This window comes from Nicotiana tomentosiformis, chromosome 5 (genome assembly GCF_000390325.3).
Source record: "Nicotiana tomentosiformis chromosome 5, ASM39032v3, whole genome shotgun sequence".
Classification (NCBI taxonomy): domain Eukaryota; kingdom Viridiplantae; phylum Streptophyta; class Magnoliopsida; order Solanales; family Solanaceae; genus Nicotiana; species Nicotiana tomentosiformis.
In genome coordinates this window covers 114,647,481-114,665,408 of record NC_090816.1, presented here as the reverse complement: position 1 = coordinate 114,665,408, position 17,928 = coordinate 114,647,481, and the positions used below count along the sequence as shown (strand labels likewise).

The following is a 17,928-nucleotide window of genomic DNA, read 5'->3' as shown; positions in this document are numbered from 1 at the left end:
TCATAAATCAGAAAATCCCGACATTTATAATAATACGGTTATAGAATCAGATAATGCTGAGTTCTTTGAAAATATATATCCGTATAAAAAGGAATGTGAGTCGTTTGGTGAAGGATCTAAACGACCTCGGGAAGAAATAAAAGAAAGTATATGTAATCAGGAGGATCCAAGACGTAGTAAACATCAAAGAACGTCTACTTCATTTGGACCAGATTTTGTGACTTTCTTATTGAAAAATGAGCCTCAAACATTTAAAGAAGCTATGACTTCTTCGGAATCATTATTTTGAAAAGAGGCAATCAATAGTGAAATAGAATCCATATTAAACAACCATGCATGGGAATTGGTTGATCTTCCTCCTAGAAATAAACCTTTGGGTTCTAAATGAATTTTTAAGAGAAAAATCAAAGGTGCTGGCACTATTGATAAATTCAAGGCAAGACTCGTAGTCAAAGGGTATAGACAACGAGAAGGTCTAGACTACTTTGATACATACTCTCCAGTTACAAGAATTACGTTCATACGGATGTTAGTAGCATTAGCTGCAGTGTATGGTCTTGAAATTCATCAAATGGATATTAAGACAGCCTTCTTAAATGGAGAGTTGGAAGAAAAAATTTACATGGAATAACCTGAAGGGTTTGTGGTTCCAGGTAAAGAAAAGAAGGTATGTAGACTTGTTAAGTCTCTTTACGGACTAAAACAAGCACCCAAACAATGGCATGCGAAATTCGACCAAACAATGTTGTCAAATAGTTTTAAGATAAATGAATGTGATAAATGTGTGTACATTAAAAATGTTCCAAATCACATAGTCATTATTTGCCTATATGTGGATGATATGCTGATAATGAGTAATGACATTGCCAACATAAATGCTACTAAGCGTATGCTCAATAGCAAGTTTGATATGAAAGACTTGGGAGTTGCGGTGATTTAATTCTGGGAATTAAGATCCATAAGACTCCCCAAGGTCTGGCATTGTCACAATCTCATTATATTAAGACAGTACTTGAAAAATTCAAGCACTTGAGCTTTAAAGTTGCAAAGACTCCAATTGACGTGAATCTTGCATTAGCAAAAAATAAAGGCCAAAGCATATCACAATTGGATTATGCTCGTGTGTTGGGATACTTAATGTATATCATGAATTGTACACGACCAGATATAGCTTGTGCTATAAGTAAACTGAGTCGATATACGAGCAATCCAGGCCAATCTCATTGGATGGCAATGGAACGAGTTTTGGGATATTTGGAACATACCCAGAACTTTGACTTGCACTATAGTAAATTCCCTGCAGTGATTGAGAGATACTGTGATGCAAATTGGATCACCGGTTCAACTGATTCTAAGTCCACGAGTGGATATGTATTCACTATTGGTGGACGAGCGATATCTTGGAAGTCGTCCAAACAAACATGTATTGCCCGCTCTACAATGGAGGCTGAATTCATAGCCTTAGATAAAGCCGGTGAAAAAGCTGAATGGCTCCGGAATTTCTTGGAAGACATTCCATTTTGGCCCAAACCGTTGGCACCAATATGCATACATTGTGGTAGTCAAGCGGTAATTGGAAGGGCTGGGATCGTTATGTATAACGGTAAATCTCGTCATATACGACGAGGACATAAAACCGTTAGGCAATTACTCTCTAGAGGAATTATCACGATTGACTATGTAAAATCAAGTGATAATGTGTCGGATCCACTTACAAAAGGCCTAACTAGAGAGGTAGTTGAGAAATCATCAAGGGGAATGGGGCTATGGCCGAGAACAAGTCATTGTGGCGGTAACTCTACCTATAAGACTGGAGATCCCAAGATCTAGGTTCAAGGAGATCAAACAAAGTCATTAATGACGGTTCAACATTGTCAAATAAAATTTTAGTCCGTTCTCGTGATGAGATAATGTTCAGTACCAAGTATAAAGCATTAAGGTTTTTTAATGATTTCTAAATTTGATACGGGGTATATCAAATAGTGTATCTACAGGATGACACGTTTAGGAATCACCTATATAAGTGTGAAGTGTTAGCCGCTTCAAGGAGAATTTTGTAAGGCCAGTTCTCTACGCACTTATGAAACCAAGCGGTGTTCATGGCTGAAACGAACACAACAATGAGAACCAAAGACGGTTAAGGGTTGATTGTGTGACTTATGGTTGTCTAAGGTATACACCAAAGATCGACGGTTCAAAAATATCAAATCCACCGATTGACCGAGTATAACCCCTTCCTTATACAAATTAGCTCCAATTTTGATAACTTGCAGTATTACAATGTATGTTAAAGTCAATGTAAGATGAAATTACTAATATCAGTAACATTTTTCCTCACATATTAGAAGATATTATTAAACTAATAAAACAATCAATTCGCTTGATAATTTTTTTTTTTGAGAAACCCCTTGAACTGGAGAGTTAAATATCCGTACAAAATAGTTACAAGGATTCTACTTTTTGCTAGAAAAAAAATGGATAAGATGACAAATTCATTAGCATACACCGTATCATTCCACAAAATTTGGATACCCTTTGGTAATCTTGGGGATAGATATGGTTATTAAATGCATAAGATTTAATAACGTTTGCAAAGTTATTAAAATAACCACTATTTTGCTGAAACACGGAAAGTTCCAGCATAACATGCTGCATTATGGAGTTTCTTCGCATAAACTTCCAGCATGTTATGTTGGAGCTCCAGCACATGGAAAGTTTCAGCAATATGCTGAATTATTGAGCTCATGCGAATAAACTTCCAGCATATTATGTTAGAAATTTCAGCATATTATGCTAGAATCTCATATGCAAAAAATTTAAACTCCAGCATATTATGCTAGATTTTTTCCGAATTTTTAAGAGTATTTTTGTTCAAATTTTATCTTTATATAAAAAAAGTGACTAAATTTTAATTACTTTTAAAATTATAATTTTTTTTCAATTATCATGGCTATTTCTGTTTTTTCCCCTATTAAACGCCCTTAGTTTTCACTTATCCCATGATGAAAATAAAAAAGAACAAAGACAAAGGAGAAAAGAAAAAGAAAAACTCTACAAGAAACACAGTATACGAATAATGCGAACAGAAGTATAAGCTTGTTCTCTCACACATTCACCTTAGCAGAAGAAGAAGGAAGAGGAGGAGGTGTTTGTTCTTCGGATCACCAATCATGGTATGCCAGATCTTTACTCTTCTCCTTCCTTATTATCAACAAAACTAAAACCCAATCTCTTTTCTCATTTTTTATCTATTTATGTTTCTCGAGCTTGATCTGGTGAATAGTTGTTACATTTGATGCTTGATTAAGATATATTTGTCAAAATTTCACATGGCAATTTTTTTATTTGTTCAACACGGTTGGAATTTCAATCTGATTCCAGATCTTGTTGTGGATGTCTTAAGTGTGTTGAATTTTGTTTGAATATTTCGTAGGTTTTCTCTAAATTGTTGATTTTTTCTAGCTCTAGCTCACACGAGGATTTGGATTCCAGGGATCATATCCAATTTCACTAAATGCACAAAAGAAAGGCGGTTTCAAACATTTGGCATAATTCCTATTAGAAGATGAAAGATTGGATTTTTATGAAGTGTAAGAGAAATCTGGATTACTTGAATCTTGAACTCTGATATGAATTACTGGGTTTTCTGGGTTCAAAATATATTATTTGTACCTAGTACTGAATTTTTGAACGCGAGTATAGGGTCTGAACCAAATATCCAAACCCATTACCTCTATTCTAAGTCGGCCCCTGCTCTGATAGATTACGTGTAATTGGATAGAGAAAGTGATGAGCTTATGGGTTTTACCTTTTAGGCTGAAAGATGGGAGTTTTGAGGCTTCGATGCGTGGAGGTGGGGGTTGGGGAATAATAGTTTGTTCTCTGTTAAATTGTTATAGAAAGCTTCTGAATAGGGAGGAGTTGGCTTTTTCGAATAGTTCGATTTGGATCCCCAAGGCACCGAGAAGGTTTGCTTCTTTACTTGGTTAGTAGAAAGAGGAGAAATTTTGACGGCTGAGAACCCGAGGAAGAGGAATATTACGTATGTCAGTTGGTGTTTCATGTGTAAGAGTTCGGGGAAGATCTTGATCACCTCCTAATTCATTGTGCGATTGAGTCGAGGTGGTGGGAGATACTGAATTGGTTTGGTATATCTTGGGTGATGCCAGGCACGGTGAAAGAGGTGTGATCAACTGGAACTATTGTAGAAAAAGGAGAAGCAGGGCGTGGAAGCTTGCACCACTAGCTCTTTTTGTGGGTAGTTTGGAGGGAAAGAAATAGGAGAGTTTTTGCAGGTGTAGAGACGTCTCTTGTTCAGTTGAGGAGCAGTCTTTTATCCCTTATTTCTTTTTGGTGCACTCATAAGGTCCTTGTATGTATAGATGATTGGGTGTCGCTCGCAGAAAACCATCTCTTTTTGTATGTTTTCTACTTTTTGTTATACCTCTTGTATACAAGCAAGTTTTATTTGCCCAAACAGTAATAAAATTTATTACTTTATAAAAAAGATAGTGTTGAGGCTTCGAGAATGAAAAAAGTTGATGCTAATACGTGCTGTTCATATTTCTGTAAATGGATTCTGGGGAATCACTTGATGTTTGAGACATGTAAAAATTTGGGATAAAGGAGAGAGACATAGTGCTTAGGTGATGAGGGTCTTTGGGATTTTGTAGTTAACCCGCTGCTAAAAGACAAAAAACAGCAGAAACTTTGAGAAGATGATGAGGAAGAATAGTAGCAGAGGGTTGAAGATTCATTCTTGTAATAGCTGATAAACCCCCGACTTTTTCAGCATTTTGATTGTCTATGCTCCAACATAATTCTATAATAAATAAATTGTGGAACAGAAAAATCAACATCTGAAATCAGAATATGTATACAACTTCTTGATTGACTGCGTACCTTAACATCATTCTATGGAGCCTATAATAGCCAACATCCATCTGAATCCATAGTCCAGCCATGAGAAAGCAACTACGAAGATAAATTGGACATTCAAAATTTCAAACAGTAAATAGCATAAGTTAAAACCCAAAAAATATCTCACTAACCAAGAAACAGAAGCATATATCACTCTTTTAGCTATAGCACGTACTGGTTGAAACCATGTCACGGGCAGAAGCTTGGTATTTAAGTGGAGAATGGTAAAGGGGTGGCCCATTATCCACCGAGTTTCAGACTGTGTGCCACTGGCACTAGGGGATTCTCAGTTATCAAAGAATAAAAAATAAAGAAACTACAGACAGTGCTGCATATTGCATGCCATCAAAAAGATGGGATGACTAATTATATTTGGCTGACAATTTCTTAAATTGTTTATGGCAATAGTTTTATCTTAGTAACAGCTCACTGGACGCAAATGTTATATTTTCTACTATAGCAGTTGGGACTATATGTTTATTTGCGGTATAACAAATAGTTTTTGATCTCTTCCAGATTCAATTTGTGCTGCTCATTAGCCGGCAGGGAAAAGTGAGGCTAACCAAGTGGTATTCACCATATACACAAAAAGAGAGAACCAAGGTATACTTCCGTCCTTCTCGAGATAGGATGTGATAAATATCTTTTGGTGTTTATCTGATTTCCTTAAGGATACTATAATAATCTGATTGTATTTGTTCCTCAGTCTGCTGATATTTTAATTGGGATCTTAAATACGATGTTTTCATCGATATGATTTAGGGACGACAATGTGTTGGGGATGCTCACCTCACATTCTTAGTTCATTGTCGCCCCTTATTTCATTGGCCTCTCCCTCTCTGTCACTCGTTTGGGTTTATTTTTAGCATTCTTTAGTATCTTCATTCTTGATAAGTAAATGCCTTGTTCCTACTTCCTCGAGGAAATGATTTCAGAAGCTGTGTTTACTTTTTATCCCTAAACAAGCTTCAGCCACTCACTGGCAGATATGGGACCTCTCCTTCCCTTCGGTTGTAAGCTTACTTCTACTCTGGATAAATCTGTAAGTTTCTTCGAGGAACTCACCTTTCTCCTGAAGAAACTTTGAAAAAAAGGTTGGAAGCAATATACATAAAAAAGAAGAAGATGGTATTGCCTTATGACTCAGACTGGTTTGTCCTTGTCAAAAAAAAAAAAGAGTAGAGTGAGAGAGACTGGTTGGTTGTCATAATTGAGAATTCAACTAGTCAATAAAAGGATTTTCTTGCAAACTAGGGAGAATTAAAATATAAGAAAAAGAGTAAACTACGAAAAACCAAAAAAAATGCTCAAAACCTTCCAATAAAGGCTAAATTATGCAATTAAGAGAGGGTGCAAAGAGCCTGAATTGGGATGTTAAGGTAGATGTGAAAATTACAAAGATTTTGTAGCCGAAAAGTAAGATAAAGAAATTATAGAAGGTATGATGTAAAGCGTAATTGCTTGCTTTTAATCATTGTTTTTTTTTCAAAAAAAAAAGTACTATCTTTTTTATTTTTCTTCCCTGGCAAGGTGAATAGGTTGCTCTTGCAATTATTTGAGGTCATTAAATTGTAGTAGAGGGATGTGAATTAATTGTTTTATTTTTGAATTTTGATAAGGTAGAGAAGTGAATAATTATTTCACTTTTTTATTTTCACGAGTTCTCATTCCTGCAAACACTCTATTTCTTTCCTGTGCATTCCATGTATAGTACTGATTATGCAAAAGTTTTTTTCCATTCTTTATTAATAAATACATGTCGATGCAACTTGCTTAAAGGTAATCCGTGAACTAAGTGGTATGATTCTCACTCGAGGACCAAAGCTTTGCAATTTTGTTGAGTGGAGAGGATATAAAGTTGTTTATAAAAGGTAAGGTGATCTAATTTTATTCCCAAGTCATGTCTTATGATTTGCACTTTAATTAGGCAGAATCTACTTATCGTTTCTCCCTGTAAGACAAAGTAAATTTAGTTCCAATTTTTGTATGGGCTGTCAATTTAACAGATATGCAAGCCTGTATTTCTGTATGTGCATAGACCAAGAGGACAATGAGTTGGAGGTCCTGGAAATCATACACCATTATGTTGAGATTCTGGACCGATACTTCGGAAGTGTAAGGCTCTCAAACTTTAAAGCAACTTTTTCTGATTGAGTTTCTAAATTGCATTTTGATTGGGTAAAGCTACTAAGATGGTATTACTTCTTGTTCTGTTTTATATTTATGTTGCTGGCTTTCTTTCCCTTCAGGTCTGTGAGCTGGACTTAATCTTCAACTTTCACAAGGTATGTTCATTGAATTTGTTTAGGGATCTCTACAATCTGTGCCTTCTCGGTCTTTCTCCTTCACCTAAGATTTACTGGTTTTCCTTGTGGATATTACGACAATTAAGGTGACATTTGTGATCACTTCTTGGGGCTTATATAGATAGATTACTAACAATATAGAGCTTCCATGATATTGGTTAACTCCTATCTTGCCTTCTCTCTTATTACCCGTCTATTTCTTTGCTCTTGGTCTCTGCATTTATGCTTGATCTCGGATGGGAACAACGGGCGCTCAAAACCTCAAATCATCTTATTTTCGGTGCTAAACCGACCCTCATTTTCTTTTGTTTAAAGTGTAGATAGATTACCTTTTCCCAATCTTAATATTAGTGCTTTGCTAGTCACTCAGAACTTTAATATATGCAAGTATGTAACTGCCCTCTTCATCATCATAAGTTGGGTATTTTCTTTCGAGACTGGTAACAAATTTAAGTAATGAAAGGCACTAAGGCAGTGCAAAGCCATATGTACAGGGAAAGATAGACCAAGCTTGATCCACCTTAATTACAAAAAGCCTAACATGTGAACCAGGATTCTGTATTCTCTACATGACTTTCTTTACACCAAAAAAAGAAATAAAAGAATACAATTCATCTTAACAGTCTGAAAGGAATTGTATCAGTCTTCAAAAACTGTTGAGTTCCTCTCTTTCCATACTGTCCACCATATGCAAGCAGTTATCAATCTCCACCATGTCTTCCGTCTCACGGAACCTTCAGTAGTCGCAGGCATGGTTAAGGAACAGTGTTGTACTCTAGCAACTGTTCCTTAACATTGTGGGCCTCAGAGTTTGAAAACTGTGGTTGTACTGACCTGTATTTGAGAGCAAAAGATAGGCAGAGTTGGCAGTGTAGATCCCATTCTTGCAATTTTTCCAGAGTAGGGTTTCTTCATACTCTTTGAGGCCCTGGAAAACTTCCAAAGTTTCAAAGAAATCAGCAATTCTCCCCATTTCCCAATCATTCAACCCTCTTTGTATTTGAAATGAAGATATTAGAAACGAAGATCTAAGTTTCGCTATTAGAAATGAAGATCTGTGATATTTGAAAGTTATAACTTATATCTGATGAAGAATCATATTTTGCAAAAAAGAGCAGATCCTCTCTTTATGTTTAGTTACTAAACACTTAAAGGTTTTGAGCATGGTGTGTGTGTGTGGTTGGGGGGGGGGGAGTCCATTTGGCAATAGTAACTTTGATCGGTGGATTCTTAATCACGTAAATATTCTCCATGGATTATGAATTTAACCTGCTGCAAAAAAGAGCACTATATAACGATGAAAAGAAATGGTTTTGTATAATATACGAAAAAACAAAGGTTTGATAGAAATAAAATTATAGTTCGAAAAGAAGTCATTGGGTTCTCTACTTCTCTATGAAATCAATTGTGATTCTCTATGAAATAAATTGTGATTATTACATACCTTTTCTCAAAAAAGAAATTATTGTGATTATGTAAGACTCGAAACTTTATCTTATTGGAATAATTAAATCTAAGAAAAGAGCTATTTATCTGAAGGCTATCAATCTTTATCTTTCTCCTTTGCCTATTCTTTGGTATTGTTAGCTTTTCAAATGATGATAGTTGTGTAATGCTGCACCAGATTGAACTAGTTAAACTTGCTTTTGATCTATTTGGGGAAGTAGATTCATATTGCTTTCTAAATTAATAAAGAACCTTTTCATAGTCTTCTCTTCTGTCATGTATTAATACACTAATAAAGGTTACTACTTGCTAGCGATGAATTATGTGCTGATTGAACTTGAGAATAGGGTGTAAACAGTAGCAACTACTTGGCTCTCTGTCGTTCCATCTATAATGCATTTTCATATTAAACAAATTGATAGGGTATAGCTTAAATATTTCTAAACCACGTGAATGATTTGGCAGGCATACTATATATTGGATGAACTTGTGATTGCTGGTGAACTCCAAGAATCAAGCAAGAAAACTGTTGCTCGTCTAATTGCTGCACAGGTATTCCTCATTACACGCTTAATGATGCATTCACAGGTAATGATACTTTATTCTTTATTAATCTTCAAACTGAATGCCGGCAACGACTTGCAGGATTCTTTGGTTGAGGCTGCCAAAGAAGAGGCAAGTTCTATTAGTAACATTATCGCACAGGCCACCAAATGAGAGAATGAGTTGCAGTGATATTTTTATGATTCTCATTCATTGCTGTAATCAGATCTTGTTATGACATTGTTTCTCTTTTCAATCCATGTTGCGTTATGCTTCTTATTGAAATTTCTAGTTATTAAAAAGGGGGAATTTCTTTTGTTGTGGTGATTTTTCCTTTCAACAAAGGTTGTTACTGCAGTGATGTACTTTCTTACCTAGAAACTGCTGTATTCATTCTCGTTCAGTTAGCTTGTTAATTAGCCTTGATCCTTTTCAAGCTTTTCATATTCTGGGAAAGTTTTCTCGAAAGATGTTAACTGAACTAGCAAATATGTAAACATGTATTCTTGTTATGAAATAAAAGTAATTTAGTAAAACATGAACAAGAAATGAAGATTGAGAGAAGGAGGAGATTTTATTTCTTCTTCAATTGTGTATTCTTTCCCATGCCTTTATAATAGGTATGAAAAATGAAGAAATATGTCATTAAGTATTTGACAGGAAGATCATGGAGTAAGATAGACATCCACCATAATTTGATTTTTCTTATAGCGCTTCCTTTGGATGTCCATAGATAATGTGCTTTGTTAAAATTCTATTAGAATAAAAAACCTAGTGAAGGAAAGAGTTTACATGTTTAGAAATACGCTTTTTGGTTGTTTTATTAAAAACCTTGCAAGAAAAATTAAGTGGGACAAAACTTTACAAGGGAAAAAGAAACCGTGTATTAACTCTCCCTGATGAAAGCATCAATTCACATCCTTGAGCTTTAGACAAGAGTGGGTTGTTCTAGTGGTGAGCACCCTACGCTTTCAACCAAGAGTTTGTGAGTTCGAGTCATCCCAAGAGCAAGGTGGGGAGTTTTTGGAGGGAGGGAGCCGGGGGTTTATCAGAAACAACCTCTCTATCCCAGGTTAGGGGTAAGATCTGCATACACACTACCCTCCCCACACCTCACTAGTGGGATTATACTGGGTTGTTGTTGTTGAGCCTTTGCATTCCAATCTTGTACAAATCAGCCATATTATTACTTGAATGGATCTGTTGCACATTGATATCACCATTCTTTTGAAAATCATGTGTGAAAAATAACTTTGGTGAAATGTACTTTGTCCTATCTCCTTTTATGAATCCTCCATTCAATTGGGCTATGCATGTTGCATTGTCTTCATACAAAATTATGGGTAATTTGTCACACTTCAAATCATATTTATTTCGAATAAGGTAAATTATAGACCTCAACAATACACATTCTCGACTTGCTTCATGAATAACAATTATCTCAGCATGATTAGATGAAGTAGCCACGATTGATTGCTTAGTCGATCACCAAAATATTGTAGTGCCTTCATATGTAAACACATAGTCTGTTTGAGATCGAGCACGTGTGGGTCAGATAAATACCCAACATTGGCATAACCAACAAGATCAGGACTGCAATTATTGCCATAAAATAAGCACATATCGGTAGTCCCTTTTAAATACCGCAATATGTATTTCATTCCATTCAAATGTCTACTTGTATGAGCAGAGTTATATCTTGCTAAGACATTAACTAAAAAAGTTATGTTAGGCCTTGTAGTGTTAGCGAGATACATTAGTACACCAATTGCACTAAGATATGGTACTTTAGGACCAATAAGTTCTTCATTCTTTTCTTGAGGTCAGAACGGGTCCTTATTCACATCAAGTGATCAAACAATCATCGGAGTACTTAATGGATGTGCTCCATCCATGTAAAATCGCTTCAATACCTTTTCTATGTAGGCAGATTGATGAACAAAAATCCCGTTTACCAAATGTTCAATTTGCAAACCAAGACATAATTTTGTCTTTCAAAGATCTTTCATCTCGAATTCATTCTTTATATAATCAATTGCCTTTTGGAGTTATGTAGGAGTTCCAATAAGGTTTATGTCATCAACATATACAGCAAGTACAACAAACTTCGATGTTGTTTTCTTTATAAAAACACATGGACAAATGACATCATTTATATAACCTTCCTTTAATAAATACTCATTAAGGCGGTTATACCACATTCTTGTTGATTGCTTTAGAGCATACAAATATCTTTGCAATTTGATTGAAAATATTTTTCGGGACTTTGAATTATGTGCGCCATGCATTTTAAATCCCTCAGAAATTTTTATGTATATCTCATTATCAAGTGAGTCGTAAAGGTAGGTTGTAATCACATTCATTAAATGTATGTCAGGATTTTCATGGACAACAAAACTAATGAGATAACAGAGCGTTATTGTCACGCCCCTAACTCGAGGAGCGTGATCAGCGCTAAACCGAGTGAACCCAGTCGAGCAAGTCTACGTTACATCAACCTCTCATCATAACTCATGCATGATTTATCAAAATATAATTAAATCATGACTTTCATATTTGAATACATTTGACTCAATGGCCCATAAATATTTTTTTTCTTTTTCTCTCGTGATGGGTACATAGCTTCATAAATATTTGTGAACATAAATACATGACGAAACTCAAAAACTTAAGTACCTGACCCGCAGTGTACATGTAACTTCTATGACAAAAGATACCTAAGTACATAAAACCAACTAGACTCGAATGCCCACTGGAACTGTAGCGGGATCACCATAATGTGTTGCGCAAAAGATCCCTACCAAATATCCAAATCATCCTGTAGAAGTATACCTGCATCCATTAAAAGATGCAGCGCCCCCGGCAAAACAGACGTGAGTACATGTGGAATAGTACTCGCATGTAAGGCAAACATAACAACATATGAAATCATGGTAATTCAAGTAAGAGTCACATGAAGTACATCATTTTAAATTTCGTTTAGGATTAACTAAGCCATATGAACTATGCGTGGAATACATAATACAAAGTAATTGAAACATGTTCAAACAAGGCCAATGAAAATGGCATGTAATGTCTGTGTTAACAATGCGTCTCACTAAACCGTCCATATCCCTTTCTTATCATACACCTATACATTTCATAGACTGTCCTTAATATTCACATGTCATATTAAACACTTATGTCTTTCATAGACCGTTCATAGGATTCCATAGACAATACACTTATGCGTCACATGGACCGTTCATAGGATTCACATATACCATACAATACACTTGTGCGTTTCATAGACCGTTCACAGTGTTTACTTACACAATACACATGTGCGTTTCATAGACCGTTTACAGTATTTACTTACACAATACACTTGTGCGTTTCATAGACCATCCACAAGATTTCATAACACAATATACCTATGTGTTTCATAGGCCGTCCATATGATTTCATAACACAATATACCTATGTGTTTCATAGACCGTCCACAGGATTTCATAACACAATATACCTATGTGTTTCATAGACCGTCCACAGGATTTCATAACACCATATACCTATGCGTTTCATAGACCGTCCATAGGGTTCATACACAATATACCTATGTGTTTCATAGACCGTCCACAGGATTTCATAACACAATATACCTATGCGTTTCATAGACCGTCCACAGGATTTCATAACACAATATACCTATGCGTTTCATAGAACGTCTATAGGGTTCATACACATATATACATATGTGTTTCATAGACCGTCCATAGGGTTCATGCACATAATTATGCATATAACCATATATAAACTCAAAGCGACATGATTAACATTACATTAAGGTTGTAAGTTCCCGGATCATTGGAGCACTTCATGTTCATGCTCATTATGGAGAAACATAGCACATTACATTAACACATACATGGTGAATCAATAAGTCAATTTCAATGGCACATGAGCCCAATTTCATTTCTTAAGGTTCATCATCATTTAGCATAGGACATCTCCCTTTCATCTTGTTATTCACTCACTTGACATATTGAGGTCATTAACTAAGTTCATGATTCTTGAGGACTTAATATCGAAGTCATTTACATACATTATTTCAGAAGCATACAACTATAGTTGAAACTATTGGGACATACAACACCTCATAATTTTCATTTAGGCAAGCAACCACATTTCATGTTCATGCTGTCACTTCATTAGTACTTTCAATTACTTACAACATAATTATTTCATTGGCTCCCTTTTTGCCATACATATTATTCCTCAGTCATGGCACGGTGGCCATATCTTACATTCCATACTTTCATTTTTAAGCATCTTTATAGATTACCGACAACAAAGAATCTCTAATTATGACTTTTAGTACACCTATGAGCAATTAAGAGTCTTAGGCACATTGAGACTTCTTACACAATTTGGCATAAACACTACTTGGAGTCATAACATTTTTATATCCAACTCATGCTTTGAACACATTCCCGAAGGATAACATCATATGATAAGATCATCCGAATACATTTTGAACATATACCTTTCAACACAAAGCTTATTCGGAATAGTTAATTTATAAAGGATATCTCGGGACTTACAAGACCATCATGGAATTCAATTCAAAGAAAGAATTTTAGCCAACATACCTCACTTTGAGCTTTCCTTAAATTACTACAACGTTCCGAAAATATTAACAATCCTAATATATTTTGAGACATGACAAAATTGAACCATAATTAGGAAGATATTCATGGTTTCAGCTCATTTGAGCATTTTATCAAACACTAGGTGTGCATATTTGGCTACAAGGTTCTTCTAAAAGATTTCCTTCACTCCACAACCCAATCCTTACTTATTTAAGCTCAACAATCTTCCCATAAACCTTATTGGTACATGCATATATAAATAACACTCTCACACCCAAGAATCATACTCTCAATCAACCATCTTCTACCCAAATCCGAAATTGAAAACTAAGGTACGGAACCTTACCTCTTAAATGAAGAACTTAAGGGATTTCTTGTTGGATTTCAAGGCTTGGACAAGATCTTGATGAACAAAGCACTTGAGATTCTTTCTCTCTCTAGAATACTCTCACTTCTCTCTAAAAATATCAGATTTTTGCTTCAAAATGAGCTTCAAGGGTTATTTATCGAAGTTGGTTCGGGTTATAAAGATAGAAAAATGGATACTCCAAAATTCCGGATCGGGCTACAGACTAGGCTAGGCACACTCTGTAGCGAGCTATAGACCAGGCTATGCACGCTCTGTAGTGAGCTATAGACCAGGCTAGGCACGTTCTGTAGCGAGCTATAGACTAGTCTAGGCACGCTCTATAGCACGGTCTAGCACACTACAGACCTGGCTTCGCGAGAGATATAGCACAGTCTAGCGTGCTACAGACCTGACTTCACGAGGGTTATAGCACGGTCACATTCTTCCAGCCTTTGGGAATTTGGTCATAACTTCTTGTAGGAGTGTCCAAATGACAAATGGTTTGAAGCGTTAGAAACTAGACTCAAAGGAATTTAATTTGATAGGTAGATCACCTCCTAAGTTCCACTTAATGTATCCAAATTGTTCCACACGAATTCTTGCCATTCATAAAACTCCTTAGTATGTTCAAACATACCTTAAACATATATTTTTTATTTAAAAATAATGTGGTTCTATACCATGGGTCTCCTTTAATAGTCGAACACATTATTCCCAAAATATTGTTGGCGCACTTTAAAATCTTAAATCATTAGAAAATTTTAACGGGGCCTTACAGTTATAGCATCCATAACAGGAGAATACGTCTCTTCATAATCGACACCAGGCCTTTGTGAAAATCCTTGTGCAACAAGGCGTGCCTTATATCTTTGTACCTCATATTTCTCATCAATTTTACGTACAAAGACCCATTTGTAGCCAACAGGTTTAACTCCTTTAGGTGTTTGGACTACAGACCCAAAAACTTCACGTTTTGCAAGTGAATCCAACCAGATTGGATTGCTTCTTACCATTTTGGCCAATCACGTCTTTGTCGACATTCTCCAACAGATTGAGGTTCAAGATCCTCATTATCTTGTATAATGCTAGATGCAACATTGTATGCAAAGACATAATCCACCACTATATTCAATCGATTCAAATCTGTCTAAATATCGATTGGGTTTATTGATAATTCCTTATTTTCTTGAGTCTCAATCTCATTGATTTCCTCATGAATCTCAGGATTGGTTAGATCATGGGTTTCTTTATGAGACTCATTCGTAGTGTCATCTTGATCATTTATTTTTCTTTTTCTAGGATTTCGATCCTTAGAACCCAATGGTATGCCACACTTTAGGCGTGTTTTTGACTCGTTAGCTATGACACTAGAAGATTGTCCAACAGGGACATCAATACGGATTGGAATATTCTCTGCAGAGATATGTGATTTCGTTATCCTTTTCAGATCCGTAAATGCATCTGGCATTTAATTTGCTATTTTCTACAAATGAATAATCTTTTGTACCTCTTTTTTACAAATAGAGGCACGTGGATCAAGATGAGGCAATGATGGATTTTTCACGAAATTTTCCATTTGATTTCACCAATTTCTCCCACTAATTTTGGGGAAAATGCCTCATCAAATCGACAATCTGCAAATCGAGCAGTGAACAAATCTCCTGTTAATGTTTTAAGGTAGTGAATAATGGATGGCGATTCAAACCCAACATATATTCCTAGCCTTCTTTGGGGACCCATCTTGGTGCGATATGGCTGTGCTATAGGCACATATACTGCGCCCCAAAAAATTTTAAATGGGATATATTAGGTTCATGACCAAAAACTAATTGCAACGGGGAATATTTATGATAATTTATCGGTCTAAGACGAACTAGTATTGTTGGATGCAAAATGGCATGACCCCAAACAGAAGTGGGTAATCTCGTTTTCATGAGTAACGGTCTTACTATCAATTCCAGACGTTTAATCAAAGACTCTGCAAGGCCATTTTGAGTGTGAACATGAGCTACAGGATGTTCCACTTTTATCCCAATTGATAAGCAATAATCATTAAAAGCTTGGGATGAAAACTTAGCAGCATTATCAAGTTGAATAGACTTAATTGGATTTATCGAAAAATTATGCCCGTAATTAAATTATTTGTGCCATTAATTTTGCAAACGCTAGGTTGCGAGATGACAATAGGCACACATGAGACCATCTAGAAGATGCATCTATTAAGACCATAAAATATCTAAACGACCCACTAGGTGGGTGAATAGGTCCACAAATATCCCCTTGTATACGTTCCAAAAACGCAGGGGACTCAATCCCAACCTTTTTTGGTGATGGTCTAATAATTAACTTGCCTTTATAATAAGAATTGCAAGAAAATTTATTATTTAAAAGAATATTTAAATTCTTTAATGGATGCCCATTTGAGTTTTCTATAATTCGCCTCATCATAATTGATCCAGGATGTCCCAATTGATCATGCCAAAGTACAAAAGTATTAGAATCAGTAACCTTTTGGTTTACCATAGAATGTGCCTCAATTGCACTAATTCTTGTCCAATACATGCCATAAGATAAAGATGGAAACTTCTCAATAATCCTTTTCTGGCCAGAGACATTCTTGGTAATGATGAGATATTCGAGATTATTCTCATCTATTGTCTCAATATGAAATTCATTTCGACTGATATCTTTAAAACTCAACAAGTTCCTCTTGGACTTGGAGGAGAATATTGCATTCTCTATGATAAGTATTGTTCCATTAGGCAGAGTTATAGTGGCTCGTCCAGAGCCTTCAACTAGATTACTACTACCAGAAATTATAGTAATATCTGCCTCACACATACCTAAATGAGAGAAATATTTCTTCTCTTTGAATATTATATGTGCCGTACATGAATCAATTAAGCAAATATTTTTACAATTGAACTTTGATCCAAGTTTGCTTTAAGAGATATCCATATTTTCTTCCCATGGTCTGACATACATAAAGAAGTATATGAATAACTATTAGTATTTTCATAGAAAAGGGGAAAAAATAAAGCTAAATCAATGATTCAATAGTGACTTTTAATGCAATTTCGAGCAAACTCTGATTATGATACAAACAATTTCATCGCTAAAAATAATGCAATTACTTTTAGGTTGTCATATGATTTTAAAACACGAAAAATTTAAGTCATATTAATACACATGAAACAATGAGTGCGCGAATAAAGGTAACTAAACACAAAACTAGACAATAAATTGTATAAACGTTAAAAACAGGACCAACGTTCATAAGGTATATAATAAACAAAATGACGAAATATTGTAGTCATATTAACGAGTTACCATAAATAATATATTATACAATAGTTAAGTAACAAAAAGATTTCCTAAAATATGCTAAATAAAAATGGTCAAAGTTATACCTGTAACCTCTTAATTGACATCCTTCTTGAAAAAAAGGTTAATGACGCTTTATTAGAACTCAGATTACTAGGCTTACAAACCGATTGCTTGAACAAAGTGCGGCATTGATATTGTTGGTACTTTAAATAATTAAGTCATATTCACATAAAAAATCCAACGTTTGTTTGGTACTAATTTTCTATGTTAAGTGGAATAATATAATATTAGCACATAAGAAAAGAAGAATATTGCTTGGCCACGGCCATATTCACGACCACGAACAAGGCCACGACCTTTTCCATGCTTAGCATAATGGGAATACACCTCATTCATGTAGAGCAAT

General features: G+C 35.3%; 1 protein-coding gene across 1 annotated transcript; it reads left to right on the top strand.

The window, feature by feature from the left end:
- The first annotated feature begins 2,983 nt into the window (after positions 1 to 2,983).
- Positions 2,984 to 9,618, top strand: LOC104090274 (AP-1 complex subunit sigma-1). Its single transcript, XM_009595338.4, has 7 exons — positions 2,984 to 3,173; positions 5,437 to 5,523; positions 6,700 to 6,791; positions 6,927 to 7,035; positions 7,170 to 7,205; positions 9,138 to 9,224; positions 9,318 to 9,618. Exons 1-7 carry the CDS (start codon positions 3,171 to 3,173, stop codon positions 9,387 to 9,389), a joined length of 486 nt encoding a protein of 161 aa, XP_009593633.1. The 5' UTR covers positions 2,984 to 3,170; the 3' UTR covers positions 9,390 to 9,618.
- Positions 9,619 to 17,928: the final 8,310 nt, after the last annotated feature.

Bases quoted from the DNA above. Each gene is read 5' to 3' on its own strand.
- LOC104090274 (XM_009595338.4), top strand. The intron at 6,792-6,926 runs GTAAGGTGATCT...TCAATTTAACAG, and splicing joins TATAAAGTTGTTTATAAAAG to ATATGCAAGCCTGTATTTCT. The intron at 7,206-9,137 runs GTATGTTCATTG...ATGATTTGGCAG, and splicing joins TAATCTTCAACTTTCACAAG to GCATACTATATATTGGATGA.